Here is a 23,915-nt window from a genome sequence, read left to right as displayed (position 1 = left end):
AATGTGTACAAGTACCTGAAGGGAGGGTGTCAGGGGTTGCAGACAAACTCTTTTCAGTTGTCCCATGTGACAGGMCAAGAGGCAATGGGCAGAAATTGAAGCACAGGAAGTTCTGCCTGAACGTGAGGGGGAATTTCTTCCATGTGAGAGTGGCGGTGCAGTGGAACAGGTGGCCCAGAGAGGTTGTGGAGTCTCCTTCTCTGGAGATCTTCAAGGTCCACCTGGATGCAACCCTGTCTGCCATGCTCTAGGTGACGGTGCTGAGCRGGGAGGTTGGACTAGATGATCTCCRGATGTCCCTTCCAACCTTACTGATTGTATGATCTCTGATCTCCATAGTTGGAGATAATCAGAATGTCCTTGGACAAGGCCTTGAGTGACTTGACTTGATGTTAGCACAGTTCTGGGAAGGAGTTGGACCAGATGACCCTTCCCAATATAAACTTTTCTGTGATTCTAATTCACTAACGTCAAGATAGCCCATGGTACCAGCTAAGAAATAGGGCATGTTCAGATTAGTCAAGAAATTTCTTCRTCATTGCTCCCACTGAAATCTCTTCAGAAGCACAGACACTTGAGGTGAATGATGCTGACTTAATATACTTTTTCAGGTATTGAAAACGGAAACTGTGACAGTACTGGGTGTTCTGGAGAGGAGAAAAGGGCAAGAATCTCTTAAATCACTCTAAAATATTACAATATATTTTTTCCCTAGCTTAATGGTTTTCTTATGGCTTCTAGTGATCCATCCTATATGTAGTCTTCGGATCTGTTCCTGTCCTTCTATACATACACATGACTTAGGAATTAAGATGATGAACTTATGTAAGCCTTAAAAGAGAAAAAAAATCAGACTATRTAATTACTTTTAAAGGGTAGCTCTATGTTTATCTTCGAACATCTTCACTTCATCCTTCAGATCCAGTGCTTATAATTAAGCTGTTATAATTGATCTGTAACTAATTACAGAAATTATTTTGTCCAATACTGAGTAGAAACTGACATTCTCATTTATTAAGCTATTGGATTTGCCTTCTCAGAGTTAATCTGTGTATTTTATGATAATAAATGTGAGTGTATCTAAAGGTGGTTTATCTATAGACATTTATCTTTTCAAGCAAATGAGCTGAAGGCCTTAAGACKTCAACTATTCAAGCTATCAATCAAAAATCTTCACTGTTTTTTCACTGTTTTTTTGCACTATCAAATAACTGTCTGTTCTAATAATTGTCTTTTTCCAGTCACAATATTCTTCTGTATGAGGATGGCCATGCTGTTGTTGCTGACTTTGGAGGTGAGACATTTTTATGAACAATCTATAATTGACCTCAAATTCTCTAAAAATAAGCATATGCTGACTAAGAAAAATCAGAAAGTTGATGAAGTTGCTCTTCATTTCTTTATAGAGAAAAGAAAAAGTTTTTAGGGATGAGACTATCCCTATCTTTTTTTTCTCATCTAAGTTAGCAGTGCTGCGGAATACCTCATGGTATCTCTGAGAATGAAGCCTAGATGATAGTGAGATGGATGTGTCTCAGTTTTAGGTAAGTTTTAATGGTAGGTTAGAGGAAGAGGTGGAGTGAAAAATCCCTCTAATAGAGAATGTGTCCTCATCTTTCATGAGAAGCAATCAGAACAGCGTTACTGTGCAAGTCTGTGGTTGTTACCAGCCAAACCCCAGGGCAATAGAACACGTTTCTTTCATTTTAGTTGAGAGGGCAAATTGTAGTTCTTCAGTTGTGGACCTTAGTAACTTTGGTTGATATTAGACCAAATTATACCTTACAAATCTGTGTCTCATGCATTGGTATGCTGTTTATTGGTCAAGTAGAAGTGCTCTGTAGAAACACATTCTTGTTGATGCAAGAGCAGAGTTTAGGGAGATGTGTTTGACCTAACTGCCTCAAGAACTACTACCTCAGATACGGCCCTTGTTACTCTGTCATATCAACACAGATGTGATAAGTAGAAATGCATGAACATCAGCTAACATAAGCAGAAGAGGGTGATATCAGCATGGCCATATCTGTGCAGAACCCCTAACTGCAGTGCTGACCCAGATTTGCTGTTACCCAGGTTGCAGGAGTAAGGAGATGGCATAAGGCCTGAAACATGTGGGAGTGGTTGAAAGAGCTATTATTGTTCTCTTCTACTTACCTGGAGTGCTGCTGAAAATACTCTTATTTGTACAGATGCAACTGCAAGTGTACTTTTCTCATATGTCAGATTCCTGGTTGAGGACTTATTCATGTATCATAAAATATATCACATATCACCTTTACTATATTCATGCAAGATCTTGTCGTTCTTAGCTGSACTTCCTCTCTAACATTAAATAAGACTGACAGGCTTGAATTTTAATGCAGGGCTCAGTTACTGTTTGTTGTAAATCTAGATATATTGACCAGTACAAATAATCACAAGCTCACAAATTCTAAGATGAATCTTTACCTGCTGTAAACTGCTATTAATGTCAGTGGAGCTTTGTAGATTTATACCAGTGCTGAATTTGGCATATAAGTGTGAATATCTGCATGCATCCTTGTTAAAAAACAAACTATCGCTGTTCCTCTGGATTTTCAAACACAATGTCATAAAAGATTTTTTTTTTTTACCAATAATTTTGTAGAATTAGGGAGTATCTGTAGTGGATTGACAGTAAAACCTTTTCTTGTGTTCTCTTTGTTTCAGAATCTAGATTTTTGCAATCACTGGATGAAGACAACATGACAAAACAACCTGGGGTTTGTTTCTTGTTTTGTTCCCCATAATTAGTATAAAATATGTAGGCAAAATCAGGTTAGGAGAAAATTACATTAGAAATGTTTTGCTAGAAAAGATGCTGTGGTACAGCTTTGTATCTCCTTTGTGTTTTCTTTTTTCTTTTCCCTCTCCTTTAAATATTAGAGATCAACCTTTTTAGTAGCAGGTATCAGTGAACACAAAGTATATTTTCTGTTTTGCACTCAGAAAGAAGTTTCTTATTCTGCAATAGAAAACAATATTTTTATGAGGTTCTCATCTGGATTCTAATGCCTGAAAAATCCTTAATAAGACGTCCCGGTTTTGTATCCACCCAGCCCCACTTATAAACCCGTGTTGCTGACAGGTGGTCCCTATTTCTACTAGGAAGTCAGTTATTCAGCATTTCTCTGTTTCAAACACATTGCTCACAGAGGGTCTTTTTACAAGATRAAAAGTACCTGAAGGGAGGGTGTCAAGGGKATGGGGACAAACTCTTTTCAGTTGCCCCATGTGACAGGACAAGAGGCAATGGGCAGAAATTGAAGCACAGGAAGTTCCACCTGAACGTGAGGGGGAATTTCTTCCCTGTGAGAGTGACGGAGCACTGGGACAGGTTGCCCAGAGAGGCTGTGGAGACTCCTTCTCTGGAGATCTCCAAGGCCTGCCTGGATGCAACCCTGTCTACCATGCTCTAGGTGACCCTGTTTGAGCAGGGAGGTTGGACTAGATGATCTCCGGATGTCCCTTCCAACCTTACTGATTCTATGATTCTGTGATATTATCACTGGCTTCACAAGTTTTAGTCCAGATGCATTCTGTATGTCACACTATTGTCATGAAACTTTGCATCGTCATAATCACTGATTTTGGATTAAAACATGCAATGCCTAAAACCGTAATTTGGTGATCATCCTTTTAACAAACATTAATATGCACTCAATGGTTCAGGAGTACAGCTGCTGCAGGCCTGGTTCCTGTGTGGGTTTGATGATACTTCACTTAGAAGGGCTGTCTTGCAAAGAATGTAGATTAAATTATTCAAGTGCAAAAAAATTGCAAAAAGACCCTGCAAAAAGACCCAGTGGCTCCATTGAGAGGCTAGTTGCTTGTGAAGCAGCCTCAAAATAGCTTCTGTGGAAAGCAGTGAGATGCCTGGAGAGGAGGCAGCCACCCAACACAGTTGTCATTTCTGTTATTCCAGCTACCGACTGGAGTAGTAGTTAATCATTATAATGTGGCATGCTCAGATCTTATAGCATAATGTCCAGACTGTGTAAGGCTGGATGTTTTGTTTTTACTACAGCACTATTCATGTTTAAAGCCTGATTAAACTGGCTTTATGGGGTTAATGTAGACATTATCCTAATGCTGTCATGTATAAAGTACAGTAATTTGCTTTCTGAGTTTTGCATACTCTGGTGAATTTTTTTTCCTGATGAATTTGCTTGTTACCTTATGGGGGAAGGGAGGCAAGAATATAAGAAAATGAACAGAAAGTAAGGCAAATACATAAATACAAGAGAAGATACACTCCTCAGGTACAAAACAGTGTTAATGTATTATTGATGTTTCCTGATGTACAGAACCTACGCTGGATGGCCCCTGAGGTATTCACTCAGTGTACAAGGTACACTATAAAAGCTGATGTTTTCAGCTATGCTTTGTGTCTCTGGGAATTGTTAACAGGTGAAATTCCATTTGCTCACCTAAAACCAGGTAAGATACTCAGTGAATTATTGTTTAGACATCAAGCTAGAGAAATAGCTGCATTACATAATACTAACCATCATTTTACTAAAGTTTGTTACTAAGTGCTAGGATGATSCATTCAGTGAAAAGCATAGAACTAGCCCACTACAATCACATTATTACTTGCTATAATAAATTTGTTTAGAGATCAGTATCTTCATCCAGTTCAAGGATTATGACCAGAGCACCCTAGCTGTAAGCCCTCTGTCTTTCACACTGGTGTTGGGATGGTAAAAAGTAGTTACTCAATGTAATTCTTTCTTGAGTGTATTCTTGTGCAGCTTTAGAAGGGACCTACAAAGAGGTAACAACAGCAGAATGAGATTTCAAGGTCTACAGCTTTGTTCTCACTATGATTTTGAATCTTTGATGTGTGCCAGGAATGTCTAGGAGTTGAGAGTGCCTCGGGATATGGTTAAGACCAACATGGGTGAGCTTTGAGAGGACCCCTGTGCCATTGACTTGAGCCTTTGCAGTCTGTCCTCCTGTGACCTGAGGTGGATCTATGGCCATGCTATTGTGCAGCTGCCTCCACACTGGGGCCAGCCTGGGGAAACCTTAGCACAGCTTTTCATTCCAGCAACTGAAAAGGTTGGGAAACTTGGRTTTCTTTGGGCTGTTTCAAGTGGCGTTTGGGTACAAAGGAGAGGACAGTTACTGGGGGAAGAGATGTGCAGCATGGCTATCAAATAGATTTTCTGGTATTTGGAGAAAGCATGGTCTGTGGCAAAATTTTTGCCTTGAGAATGAGGAGTTTCTCTATTTCATACAAACACTTATGCCCAAGTAGAATATAAATATCCAGTAACAGCGTATAGTCCTTTTTTACTCATGCATCCATCTGTATACATCTGTCTGTATATCTAATTCTGTCCGTTCCTTAGGTGCCTATCACTGTGTTACTCCTCTGATTATGTTAATTGTTTTATAAATTAAATACTCAAATACTAAGTGAAATCTAATGTATTTTTCTCAGTGCATTGTTATTATCTTTTCAAAGGCAGTTTTTGATACATGTAAAGTTTTCCTTATCCCATGGTCTGGATTTTTTTTTTTCTGTAAGTTTTTTTTAATTATGCCTCTAGACTTCTTATTAGACTATTAGACTCCTTTGGAGGTTGTTTTGATGTTCACAAGTTCAGCCTCTTGCATGCAAAGTACGTAGCTATCACTAACTTCATTAGTAATTAGTATGCCAGATCTGTATATGACCTTCTAAATTGTATTAGCTGTTTTTCACAGCTCTTTATTTCTAAATACTWATATACTAAATGCAAAAGCCAGACATCTGAATCAATTCCATTTCAGTTTCTAGAAAAAAAACACAATCAGAGCTGTCAGTCTGAATTTCCTGAATCTCTTTTTTTGCATTCCTTTTCCACTGGCTATAGTATCTTTGGTCATGATTGGTTAACTGGAAATCAGGACTGTAGAATTTTGGATGTACACCAGCCTGCATTTGAATTTTGGTCCTCTCAGATGTTCGTTTGAGTAATTTTCTCCTTTTTTCCTTGTGGAAACTGAGACTTCATACAAAGCCACAAAGCAGATAATTTTCAGATGTAGCAGGTCCTGTTTTATGACTAGTTTCTAGTCTCTGTGGTCTTTTAAACTACACTGCTTATGAAAGATATGATATATTTACACATAAAAAATTGAAATTACTGCACATAAGATTTAGATGTATATTCTGCAAAATAGATGCTCTATGTTTTATAGTCTAATTACGATTTCTACATCTATGATATATGTTCAGATAATGACTACTCAGTTAAAAACAAATCTCTTATTTTTCATAAAGTATGTATTTCAAAATGAGGAATGACAGATTTTTCTTTAGAAAATTTTGTATGCCATCTGCAGAACACTATAATTAGATATTCCTGATCTTACTTCTATTTTATAGTTATTTTTGTGAAGGCTGAGAGGTCTGGGAAGTCATTCTGGTCAAATTAGGTTTTGAAATAATACAGGATTATGAAAATTGATACTAATGAAAACTAGATGTCATCCACTGAAATTTATATAGTTGCCACATGAAAAGCAATACCATGTTCCCTGATGAATCTAGTACAAAATCCAGTTTTGTTAGGGTATGCTATATTCTGAATTAGATACCCATTCATCAGATTGTATAAGCAGTTTTATAGCTATTGAATCTAACTCACTAGTTACTTTGTCAAATGGAAAATCTATTAAATCAGATGAAATTTCCAAAGAAATCACTTTAGCATTAATTCAGATATCATATTTGTTGAGTTCTGTTTCATGCAGTCTTACAGTACCCAAAGTCTGTAGCATGTCCTCTGGTGAGTAGGGAAACCTACCAAGTGTGCTCAACAATCATCTGTCAAATAGAAAAACTGAGAAGATCCAGAAAGAGTGATGATTCTGGGATGTAACTGGAGAATGCATAACTATTAATATTTATTAAATATGGAGATGATTATCTGCCCTATCAGGAATGGCTGCGAGAGCTGGGCCTCTCCAGCCTGGGGAAGAGAAGACTGCGGGGGGATCTTATCAATGTGTACAAGTACCTGAAGGAGGGATGTCAAGGGGATGAGGCTAAACTCTTTTCAGTTGTCCCATGCAAAAGGACATGAGGCAACGAGGAAAAACTGAAGCACAGGAAGTTCCACCTGAATATGAGGAGGAATTTCTTCACTGTGAGAGTGCCGGAGCAGTGGAACAGGTTGCCCAGAGAGGTTTTGAAGTCTCCTTTGCTGGAGTTATTCAAAGCCCGCCTGGATGCAGTCCTGTCTAAAATGCTCGAGGTGACTCCGCTTGAGCAGGGGAGTTGGACTAGATGATCTCCAGAGGTCCCTTCCAACCTTACCGATCCTGTGACTCTGATTTCTTCTCCAAGGTTCTTACAGTCTGAGACTTTGCATGGACTTTGAATATAGCAATTAGGCTGCCAGTTGACAACTCATTGTTTCTTTATCAGATCATTATGTTATTAAGGTCCAATCTACACTAGAAACAGGCTTGTAGCCAGTTTAGGAAATAGTTGAGACACATAAGCAGGCTGAGACCATGTGAGCATGGAACACAAATACACATACTTCTGTAGTACACAGAAAGTACAAGAGCTGTATTTCACAAATCCTGCATGAGTTCAGCAGGATTATGTGTACATAGGCAAATAGAGACTAGGCAGATGCACTGTGTGAGTGATAAAATGCATGTTCTGGAAAGTGTAACTGCAATTAAATTTAAGGAGCTCCTGGCAAAATTCAAATGGAAGAAGAAAGTACGCAGAATGTGGACGATGGGACAGGCCACTTGGGAGGAATATAGGAACATTGTAGTTCTAGAACCAAAGCTTGGGTCAATTTTAGAGAGACTTATACAGTATCTGAAGCCTAAATTACAAGAAAGCTCAGGTACTTACAATGTGTTTTACGCAACAATACAAATGAGAGAGAAGAACAGAATTTTATGTTAATTACTAGATGAAAACAATCTGTTATAAGGGATGTTTCCTTCTCATTTCCTCTATCAGTTGTCCCAGTTTACATGGAGTATTAAGCCTATGCTGCAGGATTTGAAGATGAATGGTCCTTTTGTGTCTCACAGGATTAATGTTGTTGGTTCCCAGCCTGAACTCATCCTATTTTCCTGAGAACTACAGCTCAGTTCTCTACTCAAGAATATGTATCTCTCATATATGCATACACAAAGCATGATTGCATAGGCATCCTTCAGTGCTTTAGGCACAGTCTGCTTGTGGAAGTAGATACTGGAATTAGCTCTATTTAAAACAGTTTTTGTAAGTCTGGGGGCAAATGGACACCCTCTGATGTCTGAAGAGCCTCCTCCTAGGTTTTCTGCAGATGGYTTTCAAGTCTCAGCAGTAAAACTAGCAGCACATGAGCTTTGGATAGAGTTTTGTAGAAAAGTATATGGATGTTTGAAGGGTACAGATGTTAAACTAGATACAGAAACTGAAACAGTTCATACTACATAGAAAAATGCAAAAAAAATGATGCTTGCACAAGGAGACTGCATGTTATGATTACAAACATAGAGGTACCAAATATATGAGATGCTGATTAACATTCTCCAGTTATGGAGAAAGCATCACTAAGTTCAGATTTTTGGGACTACCCAAACTCTTCTTATTTTACTTATGTTGGGGAATAGTGGAGTCTTGTCATTTAACTCAGCCAAGAGGTATTTTTAGCTGGAGGAGGAGCCTTGCTGATAGTGAAAGGAGAGCCCAAGTAGTGGAGTGATACAAACTTTGTAGAGTATGGCAGATGCGTACAGAAGCACACAATATTTTCTCCCTTTCTTTTTCTAAACCTGACCCCATGAAACTGATGGTAAAACTCCTGCTAACTTTTAGAGATGGGATTTTACAAATAAGTAATATATCACTTATATTACCTTTGATGAGAAAAAAGGGAGCATTTTTCTTTACTAAGTCCATTTTCCGTTTGATCCTCTTTTCACTGTGTCTGCTAGGCAAAAGATGAACCTGGTAGTATCTAACTTAGGCTTTCAAAACCTCACTACAGTGGGATGAAAATCAGGGCAAAAATGTTTGCCCCTTTCCTGTCCTCACATAGTTCCAGTATCACGGGATCTATCCCGTATTGACATTCTGAAACTACGTTACACAGACAAAACCTGCAATAAGAACAGACAGTGGCTGAAATTAATCTATTCTTATGAAAAGTGCTGTGATGAGACTGGGATATGGTTAAAAAAGCTAAATCTATCTCATTACAATCTCATGATTGCAATCTTACGGTTCCCTGCATATTCCATATACTCTGATCATGTATCATTTTAAAGTGTCAGACTAACAAAGGATTTAATTTAGCTTTTGATGCGAATTTAAAATATATTTGCTTTGATTTTAAAGATATCTACTCAAAAAGAATGCAAGGGATTAATTACATATTTAAATTCACTAAACATGTAAACACATTTATGAAAACATTTTGGTACTTCTGTCTTAATAGTGGCTAGTACTTATAGAAAGACATTCACTAGGTTTTTACTAGGCAAAGAACTAATTTTCATCTTAGACTGTAACAGGACTAACCGTGGGTTATTTAAAGACATCAGTTTTTTACSAGTTCATCTGAACTAGAGTGTTTCTAATTAGGTTAATTATAGAAAGTGGCTCAGTCATTCTTCATAATAAAAAGATAATAAGTTATTTAAAAATAAGTCATTTGTAAGGTGAAGGTTAACTCATTTTTTTCAAAGGCCATTTTATTAAAGTTTAACCTGAATCAGATTGTCTTCATCCATGCTCAGTATTGAGAGAAATCGGTTTCCATGCAGGGTCATGAACTATCTTAGCCAGCTTTAAAAATAGTATTTGAAAGCCTCTTTAACATACAAGTCTTCATCTACCAGTTTGATACTTAAGCATTTTTGCATCTATTGGGATCTGTCCAAATAGTAAATAACGTGCTTTCATAGGAATATGTATGATACCTGAATACTAATTCAGTTCCATTATACTATTTCATTTGTAGCTGCTGCAGCAGCAGATATGGCCTACCATCACATCAGGCCTCCAATAGGGTATTCGATTCCCAAGCCCATCTCGTCATTGCTAATGAGGGGCTGGAATGCCTGTCCTGAGGTAAGTGCATGCRCTTCTCCCAAGCAGCTGTCACCAGCAGCTGTCACCAGAAACGGCTATTGTATGCAGCCCTTGAAAGAAAGCACGCAACTAGGTATTTTCTTTTTTCCAACCTCCATTTTTCTGACTTCAGACGGCTTCCCCAAAAGGCCAAGGAAACTGCCACTATAGAAATCCCTAAGACAGAGCTTGATGCTGTCGCTTATCTTGACTCTCTTACAGGCAGAGCCTGGCATAGAGAGGCTGTCTGCAGGTGAACCTGTGGAGGAAAACCCCAGTCCATTAGGGAGCAGTCGTGATTTGACTTGATGTACAAAGAAATAGAGCTAGCATCATCATTGACAGCTCTTCTTCTTGGGCACAGGTTTGTGTATGGCAGGTCATTTCATGTGGGACTAGACCCTGCATTCCTTCCTAGTGAATGACCAGACCTGAGGCAGTGGGGGCAAGGGATCCCACTCCTCCATCCACCAGGCTGGCCTGAAATAAGGCCRGGAGGTGTGTAGGGAGCACACGAGATTGTCATCTTGCTTCTTCTTCCTATCAAGCAGAGCTGAGCCAGCTCGAAGGTGGTTTATAGGAGAGAGCACTACTCCCTCCTGGAGTAAGAGGCAGGGCAAGGGCTGGAACTCAGCAGGTGTRTCCTGCGGGTATGGTCACATGTGTGCTGCTCTCAGAAGCACTGCGTGCTCCCACACATCCCCTRCTTGGGTCACGGCTTGCAACTGCATGCTTTGAACCAGCTAGATCAGGGTATATGGCCTAGCTTTCACAGAAAGCAAAAAACAAAATATAACAACCCCATCAGCCTTCCTCCTGACATTTTAAAAGCCTGTTTCCTGATGCTGTTCATCATGTGGCACCTGAAACAGTGGTGTCAGCACAGCTGTGGAGGGTGGCACATGGCAGTGTGAGTGCAGCAGTATCTCACAGCGGTTTTTTGTATAACTGCAACATAATTCCTGCTGCCCACTGTGGGTAATAGGATGACAATGGACCCTTGTKTAGGATTCTGTCTGAAATCTCAGCTGCAATTGCTTAAAATTTGCATTTCAAATAGAAAAGGTATTAACAGTAGCAACAGGACATGGTATAACATTTTTTTGTATCCTTAGTACTTGGATGGATACTAATAACAATCTCTCATATTGTGTTTCCTTGATGCACCCATCACTTTTTGTTTGTTTTTGTTAAGTCTTAATTATATGTTTTGTGATTCTACTGTATTGGGAAAGAAATGTTCTACCTTGCAAGCTAGCGAAACACAGAAAGATGAATAGAGGAAGAAAGAAGGAAGAAATAGAAGGGCTAACTAAAAACAGATAGAAACRAAGAACTGAACTGAAATGCAAGAGAATTGTGTGGCTAGATAGAGGTCAGTAAAGAAATGGGAGGGTGGAGGTACTGAAGTATGCCAAAAAATCTGAAAAAAAGAAATAGAGAAGAGTTGRTGAATTGAAGAGAAATGTAAATAGCCATTTAGCCATTCAGGGAAACTTTGTGTACTTACAGTATGAAACTTTGGTTATGACTTATACTGAGTGAATAGAAAAAAATATGCTGCTCTCATAGACCTTTTGTAGTTTTTTTCTTTTTTTTTAACAAAGTACCTTTTCAATGAGAAAAATGAAATTTATCTGAAAAAGGAGCCAGGTTACCCCAGAAGTGTGTACACATTTGGTTATTTTKCTACCATGCCCTAAGGCTGCTCACTAATATGCTAATAACAGACAAGTATAAAAAGTGTGTTGAACACACGARTGATTAGACAGAAATTCTCTCCCTAGTATTTTCTAGTGATCTGCATATCACTGTAGTTCCTGTTTTGGGAATGGTTTGAGACAGGAAAAACAACGTTTTGAGAATTTTCGTTTCTGAAAGAAGTARTCATCAGTCATCTTCATGGCAGTTAGTCTGAGATCATAATACCTTAGACTTGTCACTGTTTTCGTTTACTTTTCTTAAACTGCTGTTATGATGCACTCTGGACACAGATCCTGTGTATATGTGCCTGTGTTCCCTGAAATACTATTTTCCTGCATACATACTTACTTATCACCATGTTTCTTGCTTTTAAAGCAGTGTATCTTTCTCCTCATATATGCAGGGTGGATAGGACTAATGATGACGCATTGCATGGTCCAAGAGACTAGTTATAATAATGTGATCTTTTAGTGATAAATTTTCAGACCCACAGGTTTGGAAGTTAAGAAAATAAAGAGCTAAAATATTTTGARTCTGCTAAAAACATTTTCTGCATTAAACTTTTGTGTCTGAGAAGCAGCTCTAGCTAATTCTTTGACTAGTGTGCAGTGACTAGAGCTGAGATCTCCACCTAGTGGTCCTAAAAACAGTCTAGTAAGCTTTGAGCAGAAGGGCAGTTGTTCTGGAAAGAGCCAAAAATCATTCCCTACCACCAGGAACTTAATGGATACTTGTGCTTTTTCAGGACTAGGAGACCAAACATCTTAGCAAGCTATGTAAATTTAAGCTAGAATTTAATAGTTGCAGATAAAAGAAAGATTTTGTATTATCTATTAAGCAAACATAGTAATAAATCAAGCACAGAAATGTTTTTCTCTCACTTATATACTGAGTTGTACTATTTGGCAGCACTGATGTGTTTGCTGGTTGATCCACCCATTCCCAAAGCCAYTATTCAACTGGTAAGTTAAATGACTTGAGCTGATTTACCTTTATTTTTTTCAAAAGCTTTAATCAAACACTGTTTTATGTCTTTTGACCTGTTGAAATTTCCGATCCAAATAATGTTAATAATTTTCAGAAAAGCTGAGGTATTACGTCCATAGTTTTGAAGAAAGCAAGAGAACTGGCATTTTTTTTCTTCTCACTTTCTTTTACCTCCAAAGGTGATATATTAGCATATTCKGCAGATGGTGGGTATAATACAGCTTTTGTAACAGTGGTTTCAGCTTCATTTATTCTGCAAGGAATTAAAGGCACCTCATTTTCTGCCTCATAACTACTGACTTTTAATTCTAGTAACAAAGACATCTCTTTGTGCTCTTCTAGTGGCATTTGAGCTTCTTGAATACATTGTTATTTTGATAAGGTTGATTATTTTGAAAGTCTTGCAGATCTTCCATATGCACAGTTGATTTGAAGACTGGTATTTTATTGTCCAGTAGTATCTTTCGTTTTTCTGTAACTGAGGCCATACTGGGTGTAACTTAGTACTTTTTTAATATAGTGGTGGTATTCTTTGCTCTTCCTTATCCAAAATCTGTAGTATATTTTCTGTTGTGGTATCTGAGATCATTTTTGTGCCTGAAAATAACGTYGTCAACTTTGATTCATTTTTATTAAGTGTCATTTTATTCCCTCGTTTTTCTACTTTTGTTCCCTCCTCTCCAGTGTTACCAATATTGTTCAGAATGTCTGCTATATCAGTTTCTTCTTTCTGAGTACTAGTTAACTAGCAGTTAACCAGAGTACTTGAGAACAAAGTTGGAGACTGGGAACAGGATTAATTTCTGCTGAAGTTTAATCACTCTGTAGAGATCTGGGCCACAATAGCTGAATTACAYGATTCCAGAAGACCTTCTTGTAATGACAAATGTATTCCTGTTCTTCCCAAACTATTGAATGTTTCTTGTATAATTAAATTTTCACTCTGGATTTTACTTTCCTGGTTTTGGTTGAAGTCTTGCACTGTRTTTTCAAAAATTAGGCCTACCTCTCTACCCARTTCAATGGTGGGATTTTTTTCTTCTGAATTCTTCACCATCCCTGTCCCATTTGTGGAACCTGGAAAAGAACTGTCATTCTTCTCCTTTAATACTACCATTTTTGCTTGTTGATACACATRTAATCCTGTGGCCTCTTTTACCTACTTTTCTCTCTGTAGCTCATTTGGATTCAGAAATGTCACTTTCTCCATTTTGCGAAGTAATTAATAAATTTTGAGTTTCRAGATTGAGAGGGAGACTCTTACAGTCGCAGGGGATGAGGCTAAAGGTAAGGCATTCTTGTTCTCTAGGACTTCTGCCTTGCGGAAGTTCATCCTTCTTATGTCAGAAATATTCTGGGAAGGTTGAGAAACATCCACTTTTGGGACACTACAGACCTGTCTGGACAATTTTGCAGCATCTTTACTTGTTATAATAACTTACTACCTGAGGGTTCGTTTCCAGATAAGCATGTTTGTCAAACATGCAGAGGAGTACTTCTGGAGTAGATCTCTTTGTTCGTGAGTACTCATGTGCTCACTAGTGGTTACGTAATACTCTCCTTTATTTTTCTTTCTTTTTCATCGACTCTGTTTTCAAATAAACTGATAGCTYCTCTGGATTTCATTTGGCAATTGCTTGTGCAAATGGCTAGTTTCCTTCTCCAGCTTTTCAGTACAAGGTAATCCACTTGGTTGGATTCTATTTTTTCTGAAAAGATGCAAATTAATTTTACACTTCACAGGTCATATCCTTTTATTTTCATTTTTTCAGTTTTGATTTCCAGGAAGATCCTGAACAGGAAACAGTTTACGTTACCTACTTCTTGCTTCTGAACTGCTATGTCTTCTAGTATTAAAAGTAATCATTTACTTTCTGTAGCTGATTTTTTGTAGTTGCCTTTCCTGGGATCCTGTCTTACACAGAGTCAGTTGTCAATCCCACCCTCTTTGCTAGCTTAGATACATAAAAGCTAATACTCTTTGGCACGCATTCTCTCTTGACCCTTAGTGATAACGGTATCTCTCCATCACTCATAAAGTAGTCTTTTGTCATTCTGATTTTGTTTTTTGTCTTTCTCCAACTATTTTTTTTCTGCAGCATAATTCTGAATTTATCACAGTTCCTGTGTTTGCAGGCAAGAGTTTATCCTGACAACAAAGGAAATAGTTTTGCTTTGTTGTGCTAATCCATATTGATCATCACATTTTGATCTGGAAATCAGTAATGCCTAGCACCACATTTCTCTGGTGGCGTTGGCATGTGAGGTGCTGGTATCTGMCTTGTAATGAAATTTCTTTGCCTAAGTAGTCTTCTGTGTTTAGAGGCTCCCATAGTTCACTTGTTAAATATTTTTCAAGTATCTTTTTTTTTCAAGGATTTCATTTGTTCTGCTAAATATGTCATTCCCAACCTCTGCTAAACAGCAAATGTTGGAATTTAGTGCAAGGAGGATTTTTATTATACCAACAAAGCAGCTGTTCGGAATGCTTAGGCACATGGTGCAAAAAAGGCTTTCCCACTTGCAGCATAGCATCAGTCATTTAGCTAATATCTTAATCCAGTAAGAGTAAGACATTCTCACTTGAGAGCCCTATGGAAACAACACTCATGTTGCAGCCAATGATATATATTTTGCTTTTATAATGCTCAACTAAAATTACGTGATTGAAGTTTATAGCCATTCCTGTAATACACAAAGATCAGCATCACCAGGAGACAGGATCAGGATGAGATGGGTACAGGAATGCAGAATTTTAATCCCATTGCTGCCGAATGGATAGAGGATTGCATATGAATGCATCATGATTCTGCTTGCTTATATGGGCTCTCACTGTGACTTTGGTCACRTGTTCTCCAACAGTCCTGGACAAAGTTACTGTCAGAGAAGACCTATGAAGATCTATACTGATGACAAAACTCTGGCTAAGTCTTCATTTATGTGATTATTTAAATCAAATAGATACTGATCACTGAGATGGGYTGTAGTATGTAAATCTTCCCACTGCTCCAAATTGCTTGGGTTAGTAACAGTTCTGTAGAAATCCTTTGTCARGGTACCTGCTTTGTTATTCACAGGCATGTTTCTGAAAAGCTCTTGAGAGCACAACTGCATCAGTCTGCACTTAAGACATAAGGATGAGCCACTCATGGTCATTCTCTCTGAATGCTCTCAAGTGATGTTTTAGGCCTATGGCCATCTTATTTGCCTTTAATATTGCATGAGCTCACTGGAAACAAGTRATGACAGTCTAAAAAATAAATACGAAATGATTTGCCTTTTGAAAATTCAAAGCAGATCCTGCAGTTAGCAAGGAAAGAGGGAGCAAGTCTCCGGGAACAAAGGCTATATGGATGGCAGTAGAGAATGCAAAGATGTGATTAATCCAAGCAATAAAAAGACAGTATCATTCTTCTTAAATGAATCTAAGAAAATAGCTAGCAAGCGTTATGGCATCTCTAGCTGTAGTGCCTCTCAAACAGTGTGCTAAGCACTGGTTCCTCATATGGAGGGCTAAAGTGCTGCCCACCAAATTGCTAATCTGCAGCACACATGACATGGGATGTCATGTTTTGTTTTGTCTCTCAGCAGTCTTTGTCCCAGCACTGACTAGATCTAACCTTTCTGAGSTGGGAGCTCACATGAGTTTGCAGCTTTAGGTGATTTGACTCCAGGCARTGGTATGACTGCAGGCAAAGCTTTGCACTGTAAGATGAAAGAGCACATGTACATATTCAAGGATGGCTTTTGGCAGCTGTACAGAAATCTGGGTCAGAGCACAGGGACAAGTGTTTCTTCATTCCAGCAGGACAAGGGAAATATAGGTGACRAGGTAGAAGTATAACATGGAATTTGAGGAGAGCAAAGATAAAACAATGCAGTCACCTCACAAGGCTTAAAGATATGGCAGTGATAGCTRCTCACACTGCCAGTGGTGTCATATTCAAAATCAATGCTGAATATTTAGCTATGGCTCAGATTGTCACTGCATTGAGCACTTACAGTCACACCTAGCTCAAAACAGCTGAGGCACCTAATCACCTCCAGTAATGTGGACTGAAGAAAATAACTCCTATTAGAACTTCAACCTTTCTTATTCCTGTGGAATGTTCCTGCTTTCCTGGAATTTCTCGTTTTCGTCTGGGGATGGAAATATCCTCAAAGTTCCTCTGACTTGTAAGAGTTTGATAGCTTTTTATCAAAAAAAATCTCTGCATTGTCAGTAACCAGTTGAATCTTTTGCATTTTAAAACTGACATAAAAGGTTTCTCTAAAAAAAAAATTAAAAAGCAGGCACTGGATGAGGTGTTGTAGTATTCCTACAACAGTGTTAGGTGTGATGTTTCACCTAATTCTTTTGAATGTTCACTAACTTAAGGGCCATAAAGACCATAAAAGCACGGGCTCCAACTGTAGCACAACTACAGATAATAATTATTTATTACTCGTAAATTAATCTCAGCCCGATTCACTAAATATGATATTGTATAGATATTAGATTAAATATTATACTATGTGCACATTGAGGTTCACAGCTAGACTGCTGTCCTAGGAAGTTTGATCCCTTGATGCCCCATTTGTCATGGAAGAATTGCAGTGTAGGCATCCATCCTCTTCCCCACCAGTGGGGTCCTGTGGTCAMACCTGCAGTCCAGAGCAGCATCCACCCTCATGCAAGCTGGTGTCAGTCTTCCTCCTTGTTCTGCCCCAGTGACAGTAGTTCAAACCAATCACAAGCCTAAGRGTCTTTCGTTCAATCATGTCTCATTGTTTCCTTGCAGTTTTCCTGTTTTTCATTTCTTATCACTATTGTCACAGGGTTCTACCAGAGTTGAGAGTTTCTGCAGTGTCATTTCATTCCTCATTATTATTGTCAGGTAGCTTTGCAGTGTGGTGCCTCCAGCCATAGACCGGTGATTGCCAACTGGTGGTCACCAGCTGATGTGATGCACCACAACATCCTGCTGCGATCAAGGCTGTGCTCCCTTGATCTCTTGCCTGCAGGTCCATGACAGCTAGATAGAGATTGCTGAGCATGTGTACCTGTGTCTCAAGTTCTGGATATAAGGCTTGAAAGGTAAACTGTGTTTAATCGGCATGACTGGCTGGTCGTAGTACTACCAACAAAAATACATCCTTTACTAGAGAACCTGGTTGTTAGAGAGTATGCTCGGAGCTTGAAAAAAAGTATTATCCAGTATGTTTATTCTAACAGAAAGACTCTATACAAACTATATTCTAAAAAGCACAGAGCTGGAAAATGCATTAGCTACAAAACAACACACAGTCACACACACTCCTGTTTGTAGGAGATTGTCTTTCTATTTCTTTGGTTTGGGAGCTGTGATTTCAGGTCCTGAGTTACAATTGCCTTCAGTGAGATCAAGCGCAGTTTGAATTGTTGTGTTTTCAGACATTCTGCAGCCCATATGTTGCCATTTCTGAGCAGTTTGGTTGAAGAATTCATATAGTTCCTTAAGAAATGCATTGGGCTGCTAAATTTGCAATACCAATGATTTTGGGCTATGTTCAGAAGAATTAAATGATTCTCAAATGGCACCAATCTGTTTTGGGAAGGATCCATTTCCTTTAGCTGAGGTAGGCCTTGGAAAACATTTTTCTCAATGTCGCTACTGAAATCATTAGATATATCCAGGATCCTAAGACTTTCAAGATAGGTAGTTCCAAAGCTGTCATCTACAAGATCAGTGATCCAATTGCCATTTAACTCTTGTCTGATGAGACCTTTCATATTTTTCAACAAATTCCTATAAATGCTGCACAAAGATTTGTTGCTTGGCATCAAGTCTTGCAGTTTTTGAAGCTCACTGAAAGTATTATCAGTGATAGAAGAGTTTGATACTGGTTTCTGATCTAGCAGTAACATCCTCAGATCTGTAAGTACAGTAAAACATCATCTTTTGTATCTGTAATTAATTCTTTTGCTACCTAGCTTTAGTAGTGTTAGATTAAAAAGAGCAAAGACCAAGCTTTCTATTGAAGCAGTGTTCCCATAAATGCCAGTTAAGGCTTTGGTTCTTACAGGAGCAGCTGTAGAAGAGAAAAGGGAACATGGTTTACAATTTGTAAAGTATTCTGGGTCTAGGTTACATGTTTCCCATTATTATTTTAAGCCAAAAAAGATCATATTTAAGATCATTGGACCTGGCAAACCATACTTTTCACCTGTTCTAATGAGAAGAAAGATATTCTTCTCAATTATTTTAAAATATATATATTTGTTGCCTTCTAATTTCTAAGATCACAGGGAAGTGTACATCACATAAATTAATATTAATCTCTTCAAGCACTGCTCATTCTGTCTTGGTCGTTCTGTAAATACCCATCAGCAAATGTGTTTTGGATATTAAAATACAACAAATGCAGCAAGCCAGCTCTACATCTTTCCCAGAAGTCTAGGGACAGTTATGGTTTGCAGAAGATGCAGTGCCCTCTGTTTCTAGTGTCTGCTAGGTCAAATGAGAGGGTCACTTCCAAGAAACGCTTTACTGCTTTCCCTTTCCCTAGCAGGGGAATTCCAGCTGTACCGTGGAAAATTTGGGGGGGGGTGTTAATACATGTATTTGTGAAGGCTGTCTCAGGCACCAAGTGTCAGAACATTTTTAACTCCAGAGATTATACCAAGTTCTTTGTTCCACCCAAAAACCTATTGATAGCTCTAATAATGCTGTAGACAGCTCCCAGGATGAGACTTCAGAAATACATTGTAAGACTCCAGGCAATCATGAGGACAGTCCCAAAGAAAGAAAATTGCAGTCTGGTAAAGGGAAAGGAAAGACGGGATACTTCTGTCAAAGTTCACACATAAAGGATAAAATGACATTCTCTTTTGCCAGACTCAGATTAAGAAAATGGTATTTGCCACAGTCCCTGACTGAGCAGTGCAGGAATTAGTACTACCCCCCGATGTCTATCTCTTTCTTCATACTAGGATTTCAAATCTCTCTGTCAATGCTGAGAGGAAGGTCTGTCAGTCTGTCCAGCTACCGTAGTCTCTGTTGTACCTGGATTTAATTGTAGGGATCCAGCCCTCATCCAGCCTCCTACTTCATCTAAAGCATCATGTAATTCTCCTGTGCATCCAAATACTAGATTTTTTTGTGATGACATAATGTATTTGTTTGAAAAACTGAAATCCATCTGTTCCATTAGATTTTAAATGACTGCATTGCTTATTATTTTCATTGCTGTTATTTTGGGATGCATTTTTCATTGCTAGGGAATGAAGAAGCAACAGCACTTAGCACTTAGAACCAGGCAGGGTACAGGCCAATGGTACATGCTTTGGCCATGCACAACTCTGTCAAAGTGGCTCACTCCAATCAGCTCCATCACTGTTAATCCTAAAATAGGCCTCTGCTGAGCCATAACCAGCAGTCCAGATAGCTAAGCTCCTTACAGGCTTTCCCATTATTTGAGTTTTTCCATATATGGTATGGAATTGCCTTTTCTGAGTCTAAAATAGTAAACATGACCAAAAAAAAGTCCCCAACTGATACCCTGGGAGTTTTCACATGGGATTTTTATTAATGCTGATAAACACAAACCCCAGACCTGTTACAATTAATAAACTATTCCSTATGATAAAAGATAACTTTATTCTGGATTTCAAAAAATGTTAATAATGGCAGTTGCCATAATTACTGTCACTAGGAGTCCAGCAATTTCTGCAGGATAAAAGTCTGATACAACAATGAGTTACTACAGTAATGTCGTTGGTACAGCACCTTTCTCAAGTACTGCGATTATGAGCACCTTTCTCACATACTGCAATCATGAGAATTTTATAATGATTGGAGGAGTCCAGCTGATTATCCCACTCAACTAAATAGCAATAACATTAAAGAAAATAAAAAACATAAAAGTTCCCTTTTGATATTATAAAATAGTAGTTAAAGAAAGATTGTTTTATGTTGGCTTTTGCAATCTGTTGCTGTTTCTGCACTGAAGAGAGCATGAACTAACCAAAGCGAGAGTGGAAACACACCATCATCCTTAAACTGGCAGTTTTTAGGGCCTCAGCAGGATCTTAGGATGCTTGAGGCAACCTCAGTACATGGTAGAAGGACAATAGTAACYGTCTCCTAAGTAGTCTTCATAGCTCTGACTTTATACAAAGGGTCAGATCTTCCAAAGTAGGTTGATACTAGCACTGTTTTGACTCTGCATCCCACCAGCAGGATGGATTATACACAGACCTGTGTACTTGCGCATGCAAATGCAGATGTAAGTATTAGAGTGTGTGGGGCACCTCTACAGGCACAGAGCAGTCGGTGCAGTATTACTGACAGACAGTATCGTCCTGGGCATTTGAACTGGCTTTGACAGTTCCCTTGATGGAAGATAATTGTAAGCAGTCAAATGAATATCATCTCTATCAAGCATTTCKCACAAGAGTACTGTGGAGATGGGTAGGTCCTTTATATGCTTTTTGTCTCCACCAGGCAGATAGCCCTATGTGCACTATAATGCCATCTTTGTATATACAGCTGCAGCAACTGCACGTGCGTTTTTCCACATGGTTCTGAACTCCAGAGACTGGAAATTCAGTTTGTTTGGAGAATGTTTGGCAAAGTAGATTAGCTGCATTGTTAACCATGTCAGTAGGCTGGCTTTTAGTTTTGGGTTCATTTTTTGTTTGGTTTGTTTTCTGATGTTATTTTGGTTTTCAGGATATTCATTTAACAATGTGTTTCATTTCTGATGAATGGGAGAGGTTTTTGGAACTTAGATATTTTTGTAGTGTTGTAAGAGGCTTTGTTTCATGTATGGAAGTTACTGAGCCTGGTGCTCTGACTTAAATTTCACACCAGAAACATTTTTCTACTGGAGTCCCTTTTGTAGTTAGCCTGAGTTAGAAAGGCAGGATAGCGTGAGCCTAAACCCATTCTTGTGCTGGACCCCGGAGAGCTTCCATGTCTGATTTAGGTGAACGAAAGCACATGCTTAACTGTTGTACTGAGACAGTGGAAGGTTTGTTTGACTTCGGGCAACCTGTTAACTTCAGTGAGCTTTGCCCCTTTACTGTGTTTCTTACCAGTTACTTTTATAGTGTAGCAGTTAGAGAATAGTGGGTAAAATGTTTTGCAGTGCAGGACATACCACTTTATTTCATAGATACTTTGTTACGGGATTTTCATATGGGATTATTTGGGATTATTATTTAAGAAGCTTCCTAGCTTCTTAAATATGTTCCATCTTTTGATTTTATGGGCTAATGTTAGGGCAGGTTTTTTTCTGTGTAACAATAAACTAGCTGCTACTAATCATCAGCATGTAAATCACATTCTGTTTGAATTTATTAATAAGATGTCATATTAAATTGTTGACTTAAGCAAGCAGTAAGTAATGGATATAGTCACTGTATCTTGTTAGCATTTCCACAGCTCATTTAGCCTCAATAAAAAAGAAACCATTCTTTCAGAATTCCAATGATGTACTTTGTTTCTAATCAGTATCATTCCAACGTCACTTAATCTTACTAATGTTGTAGAGCTGCATGACAGAATTATGAGGCAATTGATAGCTAGATCAGCCAATGGGTGACTTGAACTTCACACAAGATGTGGACAAAAACTTAATAAAATGAGCTTTTTTTAAGATGTTTTGATACATGAAATGGCTTCATTGTCCATAACAATGGAAGTTAATTTAAAAATTTCCGATTACTTCTGAAGGCCTTAAAATAATTTTGGGAGGGATGCTGAGCGAAGAAAAATATAAAAAWTTATCGCTCTTTAGTCAGTATTTGAAAGGTTTGCTTGTAGGAGTTTACTGCTCAACAGCCGATCTTGAAACAGTTAATACAAATCTAATTCACTGTAGAGATAAAAAAAAAATTGTTTTAAAGTATTTCGCTTAGTTACCTAGTGAGTATGATAACCCTTGACATAGAGTGCCATCTTCTGAGTATACCACACAAGAGGGACAAGATGCTATTAAATGAATCACAGTAGCAAGTAGAATGAGCAAAATACCAAAAAGATAAAAGGGAGCATAGATTTCATCATCTCAACATCCATTTCACAGAATTTCACTTCAGGTGCATAATCAAAGATGATATTTGCCTGTATGTTTATTAAAAGGGGGAGATGTTATTTGTTAGGGAAATATTGTGAATTTTAGCACTTGGAGAGTGTTCACAGGTCAGAATTCTCCATGAGGTCTGCTTAGTTAAAAAAAAAAGAAAAAACAAAAAAAAAAGAAGAAAAGAAATTGGTGTATATGTGTGGATTTTGCTGGAGGTCTATGAAATGCCCCCAGATTTGAAGATGCCCTCTTCTGCCCTCTTTCATCTCACCTGATAACTAGTTCCCATGTATCATGTCACTGGTCCCATTTATCAGGTACTTGAAAATCTTCTTGCTGCAAACTGTTGACYGTAGTTGTTTCCAAATGCAAACTGATGACTGGAAAATTAGACAGTGGGTCTTAAGCACCATTTTTCATTAGCTATTCTAATTTGTGAGCTTTAATGAGATTACGATCTTTTTGCTGTAATACCTGGAGGTTGGTTCAGTAAAGCATATAAATATTGCTTTAGTTTTAGTAAGCACAGTGCTAATCTAATAGCCACAATTTAGTTCTTCCATGGTCTTTGATGGGCTTTGAGTCAGATCCATTTGCCTAAGTTCACTGAAGGCAATAGAAGTTATCACATGCAATAGATGTATTTCCTGAGCACTGTATTGAATAGAGCTCAGGTGTACTCTCATGGTGCAAGAGAGGAGGTTGAGGGACATAGTCACATGCCACTTTATAACTTAAAACAGAATGGTCATTTTCCTTTTTATCCTTTAGAGGAAGAAAAGCATTTAACACCCATTTGTCATACTTTTTCATTAGGAGTTAAATCCTGAAGTCTTATTTGTGTATTATTCTTCTGCTGTTTCTTGTAGATGTAAGCTGTAGAACCTTATCCTAAAGCTCTTAAAATCTGCAAACATAAGCCTATGATTCCAGGAAATTTTGGTGGGAGTAGCGTGAGGGAATGAGGAGCTTGTATAATAGCTACTGRATTGAGGTATTCCTCGTCTTTCTCTGTTCAACACTATTGTATATGATGCTTTAGTTAAGCCAAAATGTTTCTGGGAAGACT

At 38.2% G+C, this 23,915-nt stretch overlaps 1 protein-coding gene across 1 annotated transcript in view; it reads left to right on the top strand.

The window, feature by feature from the left end:
* TNNI3K (TNNI3 interacting kinase) overlaps nucleotides 1–23,915 on the top strand; it is a 109,542-nt gene that overhangs the window by 70,588 nt on the left and 15,039 nt on the right. The window contains exons 18-21 of the mRNA XM_085309826.1: nucleotides 1,242–1,294; nucleotides 2,692–2,744; nucleotides 4,329–4,461; nucleotides 9,996–10,105. Coding sequence (XP_085165952.1) covers nucleotides 1,242–1,294; nucleotides 2,692–2,744; nucleotides 4,329–4,461; nucleotides 9,996–10,105 — 349 coding nt within the window. The remainder of the gene's footprint in view (nucleotides 1–1,241; nucleotides 1,295–2,691; nucleotides 2,745–4,328; nucleotides 4,462–9,995; nucleotides 10,106–23,915) is intronic.

Source organism: Rhea americana, unplaced genomic scaffold (genome assembly GCF_003343005.1).
Source record: "Rhea americana isolate MKP2758 unplaced genomic scaffold, rheAme1 scaffold_304, whole genome shotgun sequence".
In the NCBI taxonomy this organism is placed as follows: domain Eukaryota; kingdom Metazoa; phylum Chordata; class Aves; order Rheiformes; family Rheidae; genus Rhea; species Rhea americana.
This window is presented reverse-complemented; position numbering and strand designations above follow the sequence as displayed.